The sequence below is a fragment of the Castanea sativa genome, chromosome 4 (genome assembly GCF_040712315.1).
Source record: "Castanea sativa cultivar Marrone di Chiusa Pesio chromosome 4, ASM4071231v1".
NCBI lineage: Eukaryota > Viridiplantae > Streptophyta > Magnoliopsida > Fagales > Fagaceae > Castanea > Castanea sativa.
Window position 1 is genome coordinate 51330262 of NC_134016.1, and position 19353 is coordinate 51349614.

The following is a 19353-nucleotide window of genomic DNA, read 5'->3' on the forward strand; positions in this document are numbered from 1 at the left end:
TCGATTACTTGTTGTTTGTTTATGAATAGAATAATAATTTTGGTACCTAACAATGAGTCTCTGTCGGTGAAGTTAAATAGAACTGGCCGCTGGGATTTGAAGTGTTATATATGACAAGAAGAACAAGTTTTGTCTTATTTTGGCTCTTTAGTCTTTGAGTGGAGGGCGAGGCGTCAACTTTTGAAGCTTCTCAGTGACTAATAAGCTTAGTTGGAAGCCTTTTTTTTTTTTTTTTCTTTCCTTTGTTGGCGCTTTTTACTGCTCGATGTAACACTGTAACAGTCCTTTTGAGAGTTGATAACGATGATAATCATTTTGTGGCTACAAACTTGCAAAATGCAATTGCAGCCTCGTACAGTTTTGAGTCTCATGATGATGAGGGGCATTGTCATTTTGTCTGTGAGAGTGATCCTCATTAAGGAGGACTTTGTTAACATGACCAAAGCTGTTCTGCATTTGTTTAGCTTAACTATGGAGGAAAAAAAAAATACAAGTTGATTCTAGTAAAAATGCAATTCCACAATTTTAACTAAACTCGTGTTCAAAACACGATTATTTCAAATAGAGGGTGCAATAGCAAGTGCCTAACAAGATTTTCCCATTTAGTTCTCAACGAAAAAAAGAAGTTAAATACAATTAGTTGACACTGTAGTCCATGAAAAATTTGCTTTTCTTCTAAATCATAGCTTATAGCTCCATATAATTATTAGTCAACTAGTCAGCAAAAAGTGCAATTCACGGAAAAGTTTAATAAGATATAATTTTTTTTCTCAAAAAAAAAAAAGGATTCTTATACTTAAAGAAAGGCTCAATTATTTTTGGGCACATTATACACATTTTGCAATAAATTTTATTTTTTTATACATGGTCCAAGCCCATAAACCTGTTTGGGCTTTTTCATGGACCCTGAATATGACTTTTGCAAGTGGCCGATTGTGCTAAGTGGGCTAGGACCACTTGCAAAATCTGAGGATCCAAGAAACAAGCATGAAAGCCACTTTCACCCAAATGGAGTCATGTAGTTACTGTCTATGTTGCTGCTCCTGTCTATGTTATTGAAGTCCCAGTTAACCCTTTTTAGCCCAAAAAACCATTATGTTTCATTGACTAATTTCTAACGAATCCTGCCACATTAAGCAGCTTCCATATGGGCCGAATTAGCTTTAAAAATGTAGCCAATCAAGTTTAGTCAATGTTTGTCCTTAACCATTACTAAAACAGCTCTTTTCTTTACCAAAGCTAAAACAAATTTAAAGCTTACCACTTGTTTAACAACAAAGATCAAAAGTTTCACTCCTTATTCAAAAACCAATCCTTAGGAACGCCCTAAACCTATTATAAGATCCTTCATCATATCTAACACAAAACCATTCATTGCTCCTTGAAAATGAAAAACCAACCTTACTACACAAAAGTTCTCTTAGCAACTTAAGAGTAGTAGTATACTGAGATTTAGTATACTGTAATGTGTGCTAAATGCCAAATTCTAGCCGTTACTATTAACAACTTAGTCCGAAATAATATATTAACAATTTAGTCCTAAATTTGAGACGACTTTATTTAATTCATAGTTGTTACTAATTTTCATTGTTATCTTCTTTGTGCATAACTCTATATAGTCACTTCTCCATTCCTCTCTCTCTCTCTCTCTCTCTCTCTCTCCAATCAATGGAAGTCCGACCTATTTTACTAATTTTCATTGTCATGCTAAGCTTTAAGCTATATATATAACTTTAAAATTTTTTAAAAAAACCCATAAATTAGAAATGGTTATTTTTATAGAATTCTTCAACAAATTGTTCAAGTAATATTTTCTGATTTCTCTTGTAATTATGCCACACATGTGCTGTAACGCCCCAAAATCATAGGCAATAAAAGTATATTCAATCTGAAAAATCTATAAAAATATTAAATAAAATAAACCAGCAACCTAAAATCTCATCACAAATGTCAGAGCTCTAATCCATCAAAAATAAAACATCCTCAAAATAATTTTTCAGTATAATGTTTAATACCATAAAAATAATAATAAAATCTTTAGTCCCACAAAATAATTCGTAACGGTTGACTTCTAGGAATCTCTACTCCAATAATCCCTCTAATATATCTGTAAGGGGAAATAAAAGGGGGTGAGATAACTCAATAAGTGGAATTCACTAACATTGGGGCATGGGAACAACCTTTCAAAAAATAATTCTTAAAACAAATTCATAACTTATACCTCATCAATATTTTATCATCAAATATATCACAAAAAAAATTATCTTTATATTGTGTGCCATCATAATATATAAATCAATACCATCACATACACAATTTCCTAGACTTTGCTTGTGGTCAACATTTATGCTCCATTGACGGGGTTGTGTTGTCCCCTTTCCTGGGACTAGAACCTCCTTTTCATCTCCTTTCTTAAGTATGGCTCCTTTGGAACCTAAAGGTACACTCATTTGCTAAGGAGCTTTCTTTTTAGATCCTCAATAGTATACTCCCTTGCTAAGGTGCTATCAAATGTGCATTGTCCCCTTTTCTGGGACCGTCCCTTCCTAAGGACTAGGTGCAGTATGATTTTCCCTTGCTAAAGACTAATGCAAAACTGAGCTTTTAATTACGACTTTCCATAGGTTTTCAAAACATATTCAAGATGCTCACATAAATAATCTATTCAAGATGCTCACAAAAATAATCCATTCATAATTCTAAAAAATATAAGGATATATTCACACATATAAATTTAAATAATATAAAATAATTTAATTAATCAACACTGTTTGGGAAAACCCCCAAAATTAGTAAACACTACTTACATCTTAGTTGCAAAAATAAAAGAAATCAACCTCACTTGAATCACAACAAATCAGTAGAACAGAACCTAGGAATACCAAAGATAGGTCCATCAATACACAATTTCCTTCTTAAAAATCCATTTTCATGCTTAAATAATTTTATCCTAGACAATACTGATATATCCAAAAAATTTCATTTATTCACTTAAAAAAATATTGCTGCCAAAACTAATTTTTCCATTGATATAGTCATGGATATTCAAGACTTCGAAATGGCAGAATAAGGGAAATGTCATCAATCTACAATTCACATCCTTTCTTGTCATGTAACTATACCCATCACTCTTAGTCTAATATAATAATAGCCCAGGACATCCTTTCCCATGATATAAGGATAAGTGGGAGGTTGTTGAGATCAGAATGTATGCCTAGATGTCCTTTTACATTTAATATATTGAAAGCGTGGGATGATTCTCTAGCCATATATATTATATATCTCAATTCATCCAATAAATGACTCATAACTCTCTTGATGCTACAAGACATAAGGGCAAGCTTTTGAACATTGTCAGGTGCGTGCAATCATATGGTAAACCCCAAGCAACTTTTTCTCATTAGCACGGTGACAAGCTAATTTCCTAAGTCCACGCCTAACCACCTGTAATTTGCGCAACAGATAGACTAACATACATAAACATTCTCTATCCTAGGTGTGTGAGATGTGACTTGCTAGGTATCACATAAATAAAAGAATCCAAGTAATGAGGAGGGCTGACCTGATTCTCCCACACACAGTCGCAAAGAAGACTAAAAACAAGAAGATTGCTAGGTGTTGCTAAAAGAGAGGAGGTCTTTTATTTATATTTTTATATATATATATATATATATATATATATATATATCTTTAGCCCAAATCAATTAAATCCATTTAATTGTGAGTATCTTTTTTAATTTACATATAAGAATTAATTAAGTAATAAAATTATGGGGTGTTACATGTGCAATTGGTTAGAGGTTCCTTCAATATCTGTTTGAAATTGAATGCTCTCAAAATACCCCTTTTAAGTGCTTGTTTCAGTATGAAAATAAAATTTCTATTAAGATATGATGTTACATTATAATCTTTCTCTCTTACAGTTTATCTAACACTAATATTTTTAGAGTCATGCTAACGAGTGCCTTTAGGGCAATGGTTATATTTTAGGAAAGTTTTGACATCACTTTTATAAGAAATGAAAAAACCTGTCAAAATATTAATTTTTTTTTTCTTTTTCATAAAAACTTTCTTTAAATGGATTATTAACTACTACCTTAAAGGCATCTAGCATCTCCTATTTTTTTATACTTGAAAAACTAATTATTTTATTCTCTCTATATCCTAGATTAGTTATCCTAGATTGGTCATTATTAGTACAACAACATCTAAGCCTTAATTTTGAAACTTTAGAGGCAACTGTGAATCTTCAAGGAACAAGACTAAGCCATGAATGTTTCCATTGCTCTTGTTTTCTATCCTCAATTGGATTACTCAATTTGATCTAGTTTCTTGCATGGCTTCCATTAAAAAGTTTTTCAGAATAACTCTTCAATCTCTCTATAATCCTCTTCCTTTTCTAACACTTTTTAATATTAATCTTTACTGTTGACACAATTAAAGTATTGTTTTCATTGTACTTGTCTTAGAAAGTTTATAAATGTCCAACTAGCTACATAATTCATCATAGGCCTTAAACCTAGCCTCTCGGACTGTCTTTTTTCGATTTGCGATTGTTAGTGGGAAACTACCAAACTAATCCTTGCTCACTTTTAACTTCTATTAGTAACTTCTTATGTTATATATAAGCTGCAAACGAATTTCTGGATTGGTAACTCTTTCTCTTGATGTAGTGTCAATCTTTGGTTGGAGACTTACTATGGATATGAATTGAAAGCGGTCGTTCACTTGGATGCTCGTGCTGTTAGACTAGACGCAAGAAAAGTTGTGAGGACATAGAGGTAATTACAGAAACCCCACTAGCATTAATTTTGAATCTCATGCAAGTGCCCTTTTAAATGCGTATTGGTAATCTAGGAAGATATTTTTATCCTGCCTATCACCTATATATCAAATGTTGACATCATTGATTGAGACTAAAATCAACTATTTAATAGTCTTATTCTGCCTCGGTGTGAGCTTGAAAAGCAGAAGGTTGAAAATTCCTTTTGCAAAGATAGTTAATAGATATTATACAAACAATTCTTCTACATCTTATGTTATTCAACTGTTATCTTGAAATTTTGGACACAATGAAGACAAAAATGGTTGAATTTTTAAATCATTTTTACATCCGAGACCTTCACTTTCAAATGTAGAAAGGCAAGACCACTGCCTCTAAATTTTCAAACAAATTGCCGGTCTTCAAAAGTTGTTGCTACTGAATATTCACTTTAAATGCAATTTAATGTTGAGAGGTATATGTTTTGACTGCTTATAACAGGTGAAATTGAGGGAAAAATGGAGAAACTATGTAGCAAAATTTTCATATTTTAAAAGTATTTAGTAAAATGCTCTTATTGTTAACTCGATTTTAATAAAATCGTGTTATGCGTAAAATTGGACATCCTCAAAATCGAGTTATATGTATATTTTTAAGTGGAACTCAACATTAGTAATGTCGTGTTTCACTTAAATTTTTTTTAAAAAATTAAGTGAAAAAATATGTATAAAACTCTACATTGTTAATATTGAGTTCCACCTGTAACTTAATTTTATTGAAATTGAATTTCAAAAATAAGGACATTTTATTAAATAGTTTCAAAATAAAGATATTTTGCTACATAATTTATAAAGTAGAGACAAATATCCAATTTTTCCCGTGAAGAAGTTGATCTTAATCATTGAAGGGAAAAAAACAAAATTTCCCCCCACAAGGCTGTAGAGTTGAAAAGGCAACCTTCCCAAAATAAGAAGTTGATCTGAACCATTGATGGGAAAAGAAAAAAAATTCCCTCACACAAGGCTATAGAGTTGAAAAGGCAACCTTTCCAAAATCTTGCATACACAAGTGTCCCCATTTTGAAGCCGCCACATCTAGATACTGTGGCGGCTTATAGTATTCGTTTTAAGGGATGCTAAGTTCCTGGACACTTTTCTTAAATGGTGTGCTCAAGAATATTGATACAGTATTCCGACTTTTATCAAGTCAAAAACAACAATATTTTAGGAGTTTTGAGTCTTTTGAGACATTTTAAATTTAAACAACCAAAAGCCATTTGTTCACAGAGATAAACCTTTTTCCTCCTTTTCTCAATGGCGGCTGGGCTTACATCACTTCATTTTCTGATAATTCTCTACTTCATCCTTAAGATTCCATTGATGTTTGCTCAAAATGACCAGTTCATCTACAATGGCTTCTTCAATCAAACAAATCTGTATCTAAGGGTGCGTTTGTTTCGACGGTAAACAATTTCAAGAAATGATTTTACGCGTTTTCGGATGTTTGGCAGGGCTGAAAATTTGGTCAAATGGAAAATAACAATCAGTTGACCGTAAAATATTAAGGCCTGACCCGGAAATCCTTTTCCACTCTTATTTTACCTTCAATTGAATTCAGCCCTCATTTTCCCCTCGCGTTCTCGCTGCCTCAAGTCAAGCTCCAGAAACACAGCTCCAGTCAAGCAACAAACGCAGCCTCAAGCCGGTCCGATCTTCACCCCCGTCCGACGAGCACCGCCACTCCCACGGTGAGTTTTCTCCACCGTTTCTCGCAGTCCCCTTCACACACCAAACGACCCCCACCTCCGGCCCACACCCACACAACCTCACCCACACTCCTCCGATCCCCACACAGCTCCGGCCCACTGGACAAACCCACAGCCCCACACCGCCGACGCACTTGAGACATCCCGATCCACCCAGCTCCGACCCACAACCTCCGACCCACACCTCCGGCCCACACCCACACAACCCCACCCACACACCTCCGATCCCCACACAGCTCCGGCCCACTGGACAAACCCACAGCCCCACACCGCCGACGCACTTGACACATCCCGATCCACCCAGCTCCGACCCACAACCTCCGACCCACACCTCCGGCCCACACCCACACAACCTCACCCACACACCTCCGATCCCCACAAAGCTCCGGCCCACTGGACAAACCCACACCCCCAACCCACCTACCTCCGACCCACAAACCTCCGACCCACCCCTCTACAAAACCCGACCAAACCTCCGACCCACCCTCTGCAAATGGTGCTCTGGGTTGACATCATTCTGGCTTTTATATATATATATATATATATATATATATATATATATATATATATATATATATATATATATATATATATATATATATATATATATAATTATTTAATTAAATACCTATTTAATTATTGATTTACTTTTTTGTTTTTTTTAATTATCTAGTTATTTACCATGATAATTATTGATATCAGAAATTCAATTTTGCTACTCTTACAATTATACAGAAATATCAATTTTGCTGCTCTTACAATTATTTAATTAAATGCAATGTGATTTGTTGGGGATTTTCTGCTCTTGGTGTTTTTGTTGATGGGTACCCTACTGTTTACGTAGAAAATGTTTAGATTATTATTTAGAGGGGAATTAAACATTTTATGGCTGCTCATAATGGTTTTGATCTCACTTGTTCAAAAAAAAAAAAAAATACTATAGATTGCTTGAATTTGGATTGTTTTACTGTTGTGGTTGTTTCTATATACTGTGTACTCAATATCATGCTTGTTTGCATACTTCTTAGACCACAATGTTTGTGATGTTTTAGATGAAGAAAAAAACCAAAGCAGCAGTTCTTGCCTCAGTTGCATCTGTCCTCCTTGTGGGGGTTGCGTTGGTAAGGAAATTGCGACGTAGACGACTGCCTAGGGCGCCTTATGTTAATCATGCAGCCGAAAGAGAGCATTACATAAATAGTGTTTTGCATGGAAGTGAGAGACTTTGTGTTAGTCAAATTAGGATGAAACCTATAGCTTTTCACCACTTATGTCACATCCTCACTGAGGGGGAGCACATACGCCCTACTACGCACATGTCCGTTACGGAGCAAGTGCTAATTTTTTTACACATTCTTGGTCATAATGTGAGGTTTCGTGTAATTGGTAGTCGGTTCCATAGATCAACTGAAACTGTCCATAGATACTTCAACGTCGTCCTTAGGGGGTCCCGAAATTATATAGAGCTCTAATAAGACTGCCTAGCGAAGATACACCCCCGAGAGATAAGGGATAGCGAAGGTTCTACCCCTATTTCAAGGTAAATATTAAGACTTGTGTATATGTGTAAATTGTGAAAGTTTGTGTAATTCTAAATCATTATGTTTGTCGAAAATTAGGATTGTGTTGGAGCGATAGATGGTACACATGTTCGTGCATCTGTGCCACCTGCGATACAAGGAAGGTTTCGTGGTCGCAAAGGTGGAACCACACAAAATGTGTTAGCTGCCATTAGTTTTGACTTGAAGTTCACTTATGTATTGGCTGGATGGGAAGGCAGTGCACATGATTCACGTGTGTTAAATGATGCATTTGCTAGGCCACGGGGATTTTCAATTCCCTCAGGTATTATAGGATGACTTCACCTTTTGAGTTTATTAGTTTAATAAATTTTGTGCATTTTTCGAAGCATAGTAGTGATTTGGTTTTATTTTTGAACATATGTAGGTAAGTATTATCTTGGTGATCTTGGGTATGGTAATAAAAATGGAATTCTGTCACCCTATCGGAGTGTGCGATATCACTTGAAAGAGTTTAGTGATCGTCCTCCAGAGAATGAAGTAGAATTTTTCAACCTCCGACACTCTTCCTTGAGAACTACCATTGAGCGAGGATTTGGAGTGTTGAAGAAACGTTTTCGAGTGTTGGATGCAGAACCATTTTGGTCTTTTGAAACACAAGTGAAAGTAGTGTTAGCATGTTGTGTGATTCATAATCACATTATGGGAGTTGATCCCGCCGACTATATTATGGAAGCCGCAATGAACCAAGTAGAGGGTAGTGGCTTCCAACAAGAAACACGGTCATGGAGGGAGTCCCTTGAAGACGGTAGAGTGTGGAATGCTAAGAGAGATGAGATATGCAAAGCTATGTGGTCCGATTATACCGGGAGTGGAGAGTAGAACTTTATTTAGATTTATGTGATTGTCATATGTACTATATTCTTGTTTTATATATGTTTAATCTATTTACTGTAGACTTTTGGTGGTGTAAGGATATATATTTTCAACAATACATTGTTATTTCCAGTATTTGTTTCGTTCTGTTGTTCACATTTATAATCGTGGTTGTATGTGTGTTTGATTTGTTGTTCATATGCACGGTAATTTGTGAATGCTAATTGGATTGTTTAAATGCTAGTCTCACTATGCAATTATTTTTTTTGATAAGTAAAGGTGTGAGGTAAACTAACAAAACGGCCTTCTCACTATGCAATTATCATATGTAGTAATGTCGAAAGGGAAAGAAAAGGTGGGTAGTAAGCAATTTCGATGGTTGCCACCAATGCACACGACGATGCTAACTGTACTTGCCGAAGAGGCCACGAAGGGCAACAAGCCCTCGAACACTTTTAAGCCCGGTTCCTTCGCTACTGTCGCCAAGGCGATAACTGAACAGTTTGGGGTCGAGTGCCATGCTGGGTATGTTGAGAATCGAATGCGTACTTTGAGGACAATGTGGACTACCATTCAAACTCTTCAAAAGAAGAGTGGGTTCGGTTGGGATGATAGCTTAAAAATGATCACGTGCGATGCGAAGACGTACCAAGAGGAAGTTATGGTATGGCTTTCAACTATATTTGTGCATTATATTTTCTATTGTTCTTATCCCATAAATCATGGATTATGTCTGTTGTGGTAATAGAAAAAAAATTTAGAAGTAAGAAATGTTTTTGCAAACATGAATTAATGCGGTTTAAGTTATATTATTAGCAAAATATTTGACGTGTGATGCCATTGAATTTTACTCTTTTTTTTTTTTTCTAATTATCTTTTATATTGGGTGATGATTGTTTGGTTTTAGGTCCGTTTTAGAATGATCATACATGTACCTTAGCGCATGGATTATCAATTCCAACTTTAGAAATGAAAATATATAAGATACTAAAAATGTGAATGCCATGAAACTTAATTGCTATGTTTCACTCATTTGTGTGTAAATCACCTTTCAAAGGTGACTACATGTAAATTCAATTCAAACCATCAAATATTAAAACCCCACATTGTTGTGTTTTAGTAAGTAAATCACTTTCTAGAAAAAGTCAATAGCTTATACTTGTTTATCATTCACATAAATCATCTAATGACATCAATATTGAATTGAATATTGAATTTATGAGTGAAGTGATCATTGCATTGTTATTGTATGTTCCTGTCTCCGTTACAGGCGCATCGGAAGCATGCTGATTTTTTGAACAAGAAGATAGAGTTGTATGATGAGTTGGCCATTGTAGTGGGTAAGGATTTGGCCACAGGAAGCTTTGCTAAGTCATATGCTGATATTGACACAGAGCATGAGAATGCAGAGAGCACTGAGATGGTGGCTGATAATGGGGAGGAGGGTGTGGTGGATAAGGGGAAGAATGTGGTAGAATCGTCCACCACTGGGTCTACACTTTCAAAGTCCCGCAAAAGAAGCCGTGCACCTCCCTCGATGATAGCGCTCGACCGATTTGTACGATCGGCTTAAGGAAATTGCCGTGGCCTTGAAAGAAATCGGTCGGGGGCCCGTTGATTTTAATAGTCTTTACTGCGAGGTGATGGCTTAGGCGGCGGATGGGTAAAATGAAGATATGCTCGCAATCGCCTTTGACCATCCGTGTGAAAATAAGAAGGTCGCTAGGGGATTTCGGCCAAGACTGCTAAGTTGAGGAAGCTTTGGATGGATAGTTATTTGTTCACTCGACTCGACTTGTTTGTTTAGTGCTGATTGTGATGGTAGGGATTGTGTGTGATGTAGTACTAGTATGGTCCTAACATTGTATGATATATGTGACAATTGTATTATCGGTAAGCAGCCTATGTATGTATTTGTAACATGTAGGATGTGAACTCTTTTGTATTATTGGGACGATACAATTGCCCAAGTTATGTGTGGTGACTTTAAGCATGTAGGGCACATGTGTACTGTTCAGATACCACGTGTAGGTATCAATTTTGCATACCATGGACTTGTAATGGTGAAAGTACATTATGTGCGTTTTGATATAAATATTACGACGTGATATTCGGATGCTCTTTGTTGATGTTGAAGTCGATGATTATTTTTGTGATGCTTTTTGTAACTGTTGAAGTGGATGATTATTTTTGTGCTATTACAGGTTCATCTAGGCAATGCAGGTTTTTATTTGTAAATGCATTTCATATTTTCCGTAAAATGTGTGAACAAACCAAACATGGGAAAATGAATTCCGTAAAACGAATTTCAGAAAATGCCAAACAGTGGAATTTGTTTGCTACCCTTATTTTCCATGGTGCAACCAAACAGCATGAGTACATTTTCTTTACGGGAAAATATTTTTTCCGGAAATGATTTTCCGTCCGGAATTGGTTTACCGTCGAACCAAACGCACCCTAAATGGAACCGCTCAAATCCACCCCAGTGGTGTATTGAAACTCACCAACAGTTCAAAACGACAAGTAGGTCGTGCTTTCTACCAATTTCCTCTAAAATTCAACACTTCTTCTTCGGGTTTAACTCAGGCTCTTTCATTTTCCACAAACTTTGTATTTGCAATAGTTCCTGAAACACCACCCAAAGGTGGCCATGGAATTGCCTTCACCATCAGTCCCTCGTGGAAACTCACCAATGCTTTAGCCAGCGGTTATCTAGGACTCTTCAATTCCTCAACTTATGGCCGTTCAACAAACCACTTATTAGCCATTGAGCTTGATACTATAGAGGATCAGGATATTCAAGATAAAGACAATAACCATGTTGGTATCGATGTGAATGGCGTGAACTCAACTGAATCAGCTACCGCAACCTACTTTTCTGATCAAGATGGGAAGAACATAACCTTGGAGCTTTAATCTACCAAAGACAAAACATCTTCAAAATAATTCCCAGTATAATGTTTAATGTCATAAAAATAATAATAAAATCTCCAGTTTTACAAAATAATTTATAACTGTTGTCTTCCAAGAATTTCTACTCCAATAATCATTTTAATGTATCCATAAGGAGAAATAAAGGGAGAGATGTGAGATAACTCAATAAGTGAAATTCACTAACATTGAGGTGTGGGAACAAACCTTTCAAATAAATAATTCTTACCACAAATTCATAACTTGTAACCCATCAATATTTCATTGTCAAATATATATATATATATATATATATATATATATATATATATATATATATATATATATATTAATACTATCATATAAATAATTTTCTAGACTTTTCTCGTAGTCAACATTTATGCCCCGTTGACAAGGCTGTGTTGTCTCCTTTTTGGGGTTGGAACCTCCCTTTCATCCCTTTTTTTAAGGATGGCTCATTTGGAACCTAAATGTGTACTCCCTTGCTAAGGAGCTTCATTTTTGGATCCTCAATAGTATACTCCCCTGCTAAGGAGCTATCAAATGTGCACTGTCCCATTTCTTGGGACCGTCACTTGCTAAGGACTAGCTGCAGTATGATTGTCTCTTGCTAAGGACTAAATACAATACTAAGCTTTTAGTCACGACTTGTCATAGGTTTTCAAAACATATTCAAGATGCTCAAAAAAATAATCCATTCACAATTCTCAAAAATATAAAGGTATATTCACACATACAATATAAATAAATTTAGGTTGTCCCACAAGTTTTTTTTATAAAACAAATAGACAATGTGCACATCAAGCATTTATAAAATATCAATTTATATGTAGAATACCAACATATTTCTTTGTTATAAAATAGTTTAATAATCAACGCTATTTTGAAAAACCTCCCAAAATTAGTAAACACCATTTACCTCTTAGTTGCAAAAATAAAAGGAATCAATCACCCTTGAGTCACAATGAATCAGTAGAATTAGAGCCTAGTAACACCAAAAAAATAGGTCCATCAATACACAAATTTCCCACTAACTCTCCAATTCTCTTTCAACTTTAATCCAATTGTTCTATTCCATGTATTTTTACTATTTATTAATAGGCATGATGTACTGCAACTCTAAAACTCTAACATTTCACTATAGGTCTAATTATAGTATATTCTACTATTCCTTAGAAGCCACATAATATATATACATATCTGATAAACCTAATATTTATATCTTAGTTTGTCAACCCAATGACCTATAATTCACTTGATGCCACCAAGACATAAAGAAATTGCTGGACACGTATTGAACAAAGACAAAGTGTAGATACATGACAAATGGGTAGTGATATTTAGTGAGGCCATACATACATATATATATATATATATATATATATATATGTATATATATATAAACCAGCCAGCAACCTTTTCCTCTTTCACATAGTGACAAACTTGACTTGAATTGATAAGTCCAAACCTGTTATGTACAATTTCAAAGCCTGTGGCCTTTTTCTGAGATATTGACCATTCCTTATCTAATATAATACAATTATAGGAGACTTTTCTATTAGTATAATTCGTGTATCTAGAAATGATACTTTCTGGAGCACCTTTTGAAAACATAATCTGCTTTACAATCACGAGAAAAATCCAAAACATAAATCTTTTTAAATTGGCTCTCCCAATAGTGATTACAGTAGCTCCTGATTGTTTAGCATAGTCAAAGCAGAAGGCACAGAGTCATAACCAGAAGTCCGTCAAACTTCTTAAACTTAAAGCAAGACAAATCATACCTGAAATAACTCAATCGTATATTGCGGCTGAAAACAAAAAGAGAACTTTTTTTTAGGTATATACACGCGTAACTTAAAAAGGTTAAAAGTTAAAATTATCGAAGACTATATTTCTACTTATGTTACTCACTTGGATTTCATATTCTATAGTAGTTATCTTATTTTTTAATATCTTAAGTTTAAATTAATTTAATCTATTTAATTGTAGGTCTCTTTTATAATTTACGTATAATAATTAAAGTGGTATCAAAATTATGGGGTGTTACAATGCTAATGTGTGCCTTTAAGACAATGGTTAACAATCTATTTTAGAAAAGTTTTAACACTACTTTTATGAGAAATGAAAAAAACTGTCAAAATATTAATTGTTTTTTTTTCTTTTCTCATAAAATTTTTTTAAAATAGATTGTTAACTATTACCCTAAAAGCATCTGTTAATATCTCCTATTTTTTTATACTTGAAAAACTTATTATTTTATTCTCTCTATCCTAGATTAGTTGTTATTAGTACAACAACATCTAAGCCTTAATTTTGAAACTTTAGAGGCAACTGTGAATCTTCAAGGAACAAGACTTAAGCCATGAATGTTTCCATTGCTCTTGTTTTCTATCCTCAATTTGATCTAGTTTCTTGCATGGCTTCCATTAAAAAGTTTTTCAGAATAACTCTTCAATCTCTCTATAATCTCCTCTTCCTTTTCTAACACTTTTTAATATTAATCTTTAATGTTGACACAATTAAAGTATTGTTTTCATTGTACTTGTCTTAGAAAGTTTATAAATATCCAACTAGCTACATAATTCATCATAGGCCTTAAACCTAGCCTCTTGGAGTGTCTTTTTCGATTTGCGATTTAAAAGCGCAGTGCCTCCCCTTTTAAATGCTTATTGGTAATCTTGGAAGATATATATATTTTTTTTATAAAGATCTTGGAAGATATTTTAATCCTGCCGATCACCTAGATATCATATGTTGACATCATTGATTGAGACTAAAATCAACTATATACATATATATTCTTTTTAATAGTCTTATTCTGCCTCGGTGTTACCTTGAAATTTTGGACATTGACAAAAGCAGAAGGTTGAAAATTGCTTTTGCAAAGATATTTATGGTATGTTTGGATATTTAAAAAAAAGATGAAGTTATGGTATGTTTGGATATTTAAAAAAGGAGGGAGTAGAAGAGGGAGGAAGAGTAATTTAATTACTTTGTTTAGAAGTTTTTTAAAGAATGAGGGAGGGGTTTTGAGGGATTTGGAAGAAGAGTAAAGTAAATAAATTATTAACCAAATGAATTTCTCAATTTATCCTTTCTAAATTAACAAAATTACAAACTGATTATATAAATAATATTTGTTTGTTTCCTGAGAAAATTTAAGGTAAATGAAAAAAAATCGAATCTCACTCTTTCACCGACACTGAAGCTAAACAACCCATTTTCTTACACACTTAACCATGTCATCTCCACCAATAATCTGTACTCCATGAATTTCCGGTGCATCGCCGCCGATACACTTCAGAAAATCATCATGCTCGTCATTTTGACCTTTTGGACCAACTTCACCAAGAACGGTAGCTTAGAGTGGATGATAACGATTTTCTCACTTTCCACGTTGCCAAACACCTTGGTTATGGGAATTCCATTGCTCATAGCTATGTACGGTAAAGACTCTGGTTCTCTCATGGTTCACGTGGTTTTGCAGTGTATCATTTGGTACACTCTGCTTCTCTTTTTGTTCGAGTACCGCGGGGCAAAGATGCTCATCATGGAGCAGTTTCGAAGCAGAGAGTGGTGTATTGAACATTGAGTATTTCCACCAAAACCATCAAAGGTATATACAATTTTTTTTTTTTTTTATAATTTTTTTTAGGTAATAAAAATTATTTTATAATAGTTAATAGTAGTTTTATATTTTTATTAGTGGTATTTGATGGAATGTGAATGTTGATTAAATAATTATTTAATCTAACAAATTAATGTTAAGTTCCACCTCTAACTCGATTTTATTGAAATTGAGTTTCAAATTTTATTAAATAATTTCAAAATAAGAGCATTTTTCTGCATAATTTGTAAATTATGGAAAAATGCCCATTTTTCCCGTGAAATTGATATAAGAAGTTGATCTGAACCATTGAAGGGATTTTTTTTTTTTTTTCCTCACAGAAGGCTATAGAGTTGAAAAGGCAACCTTCCCAAAATCTTGTATACACGTGTCTTTGACATTGAAAATCTTGTTATCTAAGGACGGCTTTACGTTGAGCTCAAGTTATTCACATGAGTTATATCTGTTTAAAATATATATATATAATTATTTTTAAACTAAGCTCTTTTGTTTTGTCTAATCTAAAAATTTTGAACTCTTTGATTTAAGAATCCCAAGAATTTGAGTTAAAAAATATATATAATTTTGGTCTCCCAAACATAATCCTTACTTCCTTAAAGAAAAAATAAAATAAAATCCCAAATAGTAACAATAAAAATTAGCCCAAATAACAACAAAAATAGCCTAAACAACAACAACATTAAACCAAACAACAACAAATGAGCAAAAATTTAACAAAGAGGTCATTAAAATAAAACCCTTAATCAATTAACTTGTTCAACTTATTCCATAAAAATTATCTCCAATTTCATTTTTTTTCCTAAAAAATGGTATCAAGAGAGATACAATTTCTCTCTCAGCGTACAATTTCAACATGTATCCTGTATTGATCTCTTTCTCTCTCTCTCACTTCTTACATTTTTCTCTTCTCTAACATAATTCCAGACTCTCTCACGCATTATTACTCTTGTCTTAGCATTTTCAATTCTCACTTTACCTCTCATCAATTTCTTTTTGCTTTTTTTATTTTTTTAGTAAAAGAAAATTATAAAATTTTTTTTTTTTTTGATAATATTAATACATTCAATTTTTTTTTATTATTTATAAAGAGGTATTCTAAAAATAATTTTATAGCCGCCCCATCTAGATATTTATACTATTCATTTTAAAGGAATGCTAAGGTCCTGTACACTTTTCTTAAATGGTGTGCTCAGGAAATATTGAGGAGTATTCCGACTTTTCCTAAATGGGTACACTTTTCTTAAGGTCCTGTACAGTATGCCGACTTTTATCAAGTGAAAACAACAATATCTGAGGAGTTTTGAGTCTTTGAGACATTTTAAATTTAAAAAACCAAAAGCCATTGTTCACAGAGATAAACCTTTTTCCTCCTTTTCTCAATGGCGGCTGGGCTTACATCACTTCATTTTCTGATAATTCTCTACTTCATCCTTAAGATTCCATTGATGTTTGCTCAAAATGACCAGTTCATCTACAATGGCTTCTTCAATCAAACAAATCTGTATCTAAATGGAACCGCTCAAATCCACCCCAGTGGTGTATTGCAACTCACCAACAGTTCAGAACGACAAGTTGGTCGTGCTTTCTACCAATTTCCTCTAAAATTCAACACTTCTTCTTCGGGTTTAACTCAGGCTCTTTCATTTTCCACAAACTTTGTATTTGCAATAGTTCCTGAAACACCACCCAAAGGTGGCCATGGAATTGCCTTCACCATCAGTCCCTCGTTGGAACTCCCCAAGGCTTCAGCCAGCGGTTATCTAGGACTCTTCAATTCCTCAACTTATGGCCGTTCAACAAACCACTTATTAGCCATTGAGCTTGATACTGTAGAGGATCAGGTTAATCAAGATAAAGACAGTAACCATGTTGGTATCGATGTGAATGGCGTGATCTCAACTGAATCAGCTACCGCAACCTACTTTTCTGATCAAGATGGGAAGAACATAAGCTTGGAGCTTTTAAGTGGAAACCCAATGCATCTTTGGATAGACTACAATGAAACAGAAAAGTTACTGAATGTAACACTAGCCCCGGCCGGCATCCAAAAACCAAACCGGCCTCTGTTGTCAACACGCATTGATCTGTCCCAATATCTTGTGGAAAATATGTATGTTGGTTTCTCTGCAGCCACTGGTGTAGTTGCAAGTGACCACTATATTCTTGGATGGAGCTTTAATAAAAGTGGACAAGCACAGAGTCTTGACGTTTCAAAGCTTCCTCAACCTCCCCAACAGAGGAAAAGTAGGCAAGGACAGATTATCATGATTTTGATCATAGCAATAGTGGTCGTGCTGATATTGGTCACTGCAGCTATTTTCGTTCTAAGGAGAAAGAAATATGCAGAAATACTAGAAGATTGGGAAAGCGAGTATGGTCCTCACAGGTTCAGCTACAAGAATATCTACAAAGCAACCAAAGGTTTCTCAGACAATGAGCTTCTTGGAGAAGGAGGTTTTGGAAAGGTTTATAGAGGAACTCTTCCTTCTTCCAATACACAAATTGCAGTCAAGAAAGTCTCCCATGATTCCAAGCAAGGGATGAAGGAATTTGTGGCTGAGATCATTAGCATGGGCAGGCTGAGGCATAGGAACTTGGTGCAACTCCTGGGATATTGCCGACGAAAGGGTGAACTCCTTTTGGTCTATGATTATATGCCCAATGGAAGCCTTGAAAAGTTCTTATATGGAAATGAAAGGACAAACCTTAACTGGCTTCAACGATTTCGAATCCTCAAAGGAGTAGCATCTGGCCTTCTCTACCTCCATGAAGAGTGGGAACAAGTTGTTCTACATAGAGATGTAAAATCCAGCAATGTTCTATTGGATGCTGAATTTAATGGGAAGCTTGGAGATTTTGGCCTTGCCAGATTATGCGACCACGGTGCCATTCTTCAAACCACCCGTGTGGCTGGAACAGTGGGTTATTTGGCTCCAGAGCTTACTAAAACAGGAAGGGCAACCACTTACACTGATGTGTTTGCTTTTGGGGCTTTCATGCTGGAGGTAGCTTGTGGAAGAAAGCCTATAGAGATTCGAGGACTGCCAGAAGAGGTCATTTTGGTTGATTGGGTCTTCGGGTGCTGGAGAAAAGGAGCCATCCTTGATGCTAGTGATCCAAAACTAGAAGGTAATTATGTAGTAAAGGAAATGGAATTAGTTTTGAAACTTGGCTTGCTTTGCTCACACTCAACGCCGGCAGTGAGGCCTAGCATGAGGCAAGTGATGCAGCTTTTGGACGGCGATACTGATCTGCAGGAATTACCACATGAGAGTACTATTTTTGGTAACTTTACAGATGTTGAAGCATCTGAGATCTTATTGTCAATTAATCAATCATTCAACGAGGGTTTTATGGCCTCCTCTAGCACTGATTCTGTGCTATATAGTGGTAGATGAATCAGACGCATATTGATCTGCTAGCACTGATTAGGGATCACCTTCAGGGTAGAGAGAATAGAAAAAATGAAATAGTGAAGAATGTGATGTATACAGGTTTGTTTACTTATTGTAGAATCTCATATTTGTTAGCAATTTACTTAGGATCTAAGTAGTACTTTACTACAATAAGATCAATACAGTTGTTGTAAGCTTTATAACTATAAATCAATAGTGCATTGCAGAAAATAAATCAATAGTGCATTGCAGAAACTAGATTGGGTGGCTCATCAAATTTTAGAAAACTGAAAACCCACAGCCAACAATGACTATGCATGAATATTATTATTTGCCTTCACAAAATAGCTCGTTGTATGGTTTATAATGAATTGCACTGCCATAAGGTCAAAAAAAGGAGTTGGGAGTAACATTTAAGGAGTAAGTGCACTCAATAATTCTGAAAAAAAAAAAATTGCATTCCATAATTATTT

The 19353-nt window shown here is 34.8% G+C and overlaps 2 protein-coding genes across 2 annotated transcripts; both read left to right on the plus strand.

Annotated features, from left to right (window-relative positions):
* The first annotated feature begins 9245 nt into the window (after nt 1–9245).
* Nucleotides 9246–10496, plus strand: LOC142633089 (L10-interacting MYB domain-containing protein-like). Its single transcript, XM_075807361.1, has 2 exons — nt 9246–9587; nt 10194–10496. The coding sequence occupies exons 1-2, from the start codon at nt 9258–9260 to the stop codon at nt 10494–10496; spliced, it is 633 nt and encodes a 210-aa protein (XP_075663476.1). The 5' UTR covers nt 9246–9257.
* Nucleotides 10497–16834: 6338 nt separating this feature from the next.
* LOC142631857 (L-type lectin-domain containing receptor kinase IV.2-like) lies at nt 16835–19046 on the plus strand. Its single transcript, XM_075806180.1, has one exon. The coding sequence runs from the start codon at nt 16865–16867 to the stop codon at nt 18881–18883; it is 2019 nt and encodes a 672-aa protein (XP_075662295.1). The 5' UTR covers nt 16835–16864; the 3' UTR covers nt 18884–19046.
* Nucleotides 19047–19353: the final 307 nt, after the last annotated feature.

Bases quoted from the DNA above. Each gene is read 5' to 3' on its own strand.
- LOC142633089 (XM_075807361.1), top strand. From the start codon at position 9,258: ATGTCGAAAGGGAAAGAAAAGGTGGGTAGTAAGCAATTTCGATGGTTG. The intron at 9,588-10,193 runs GTATGGCTTTCA...TCTCCGTTACAG, and splicing joins CGTACCAAGAGGAAGTTATG to GCGCATCGGAAGCATGCTGA.
- LOC142631857 (XM_075806180.1), top strand. From the start codon at position 16,865: ATGGCGGCTGGGCTTACATCACTTCATTTTCTGATAATTCTCTACTTC.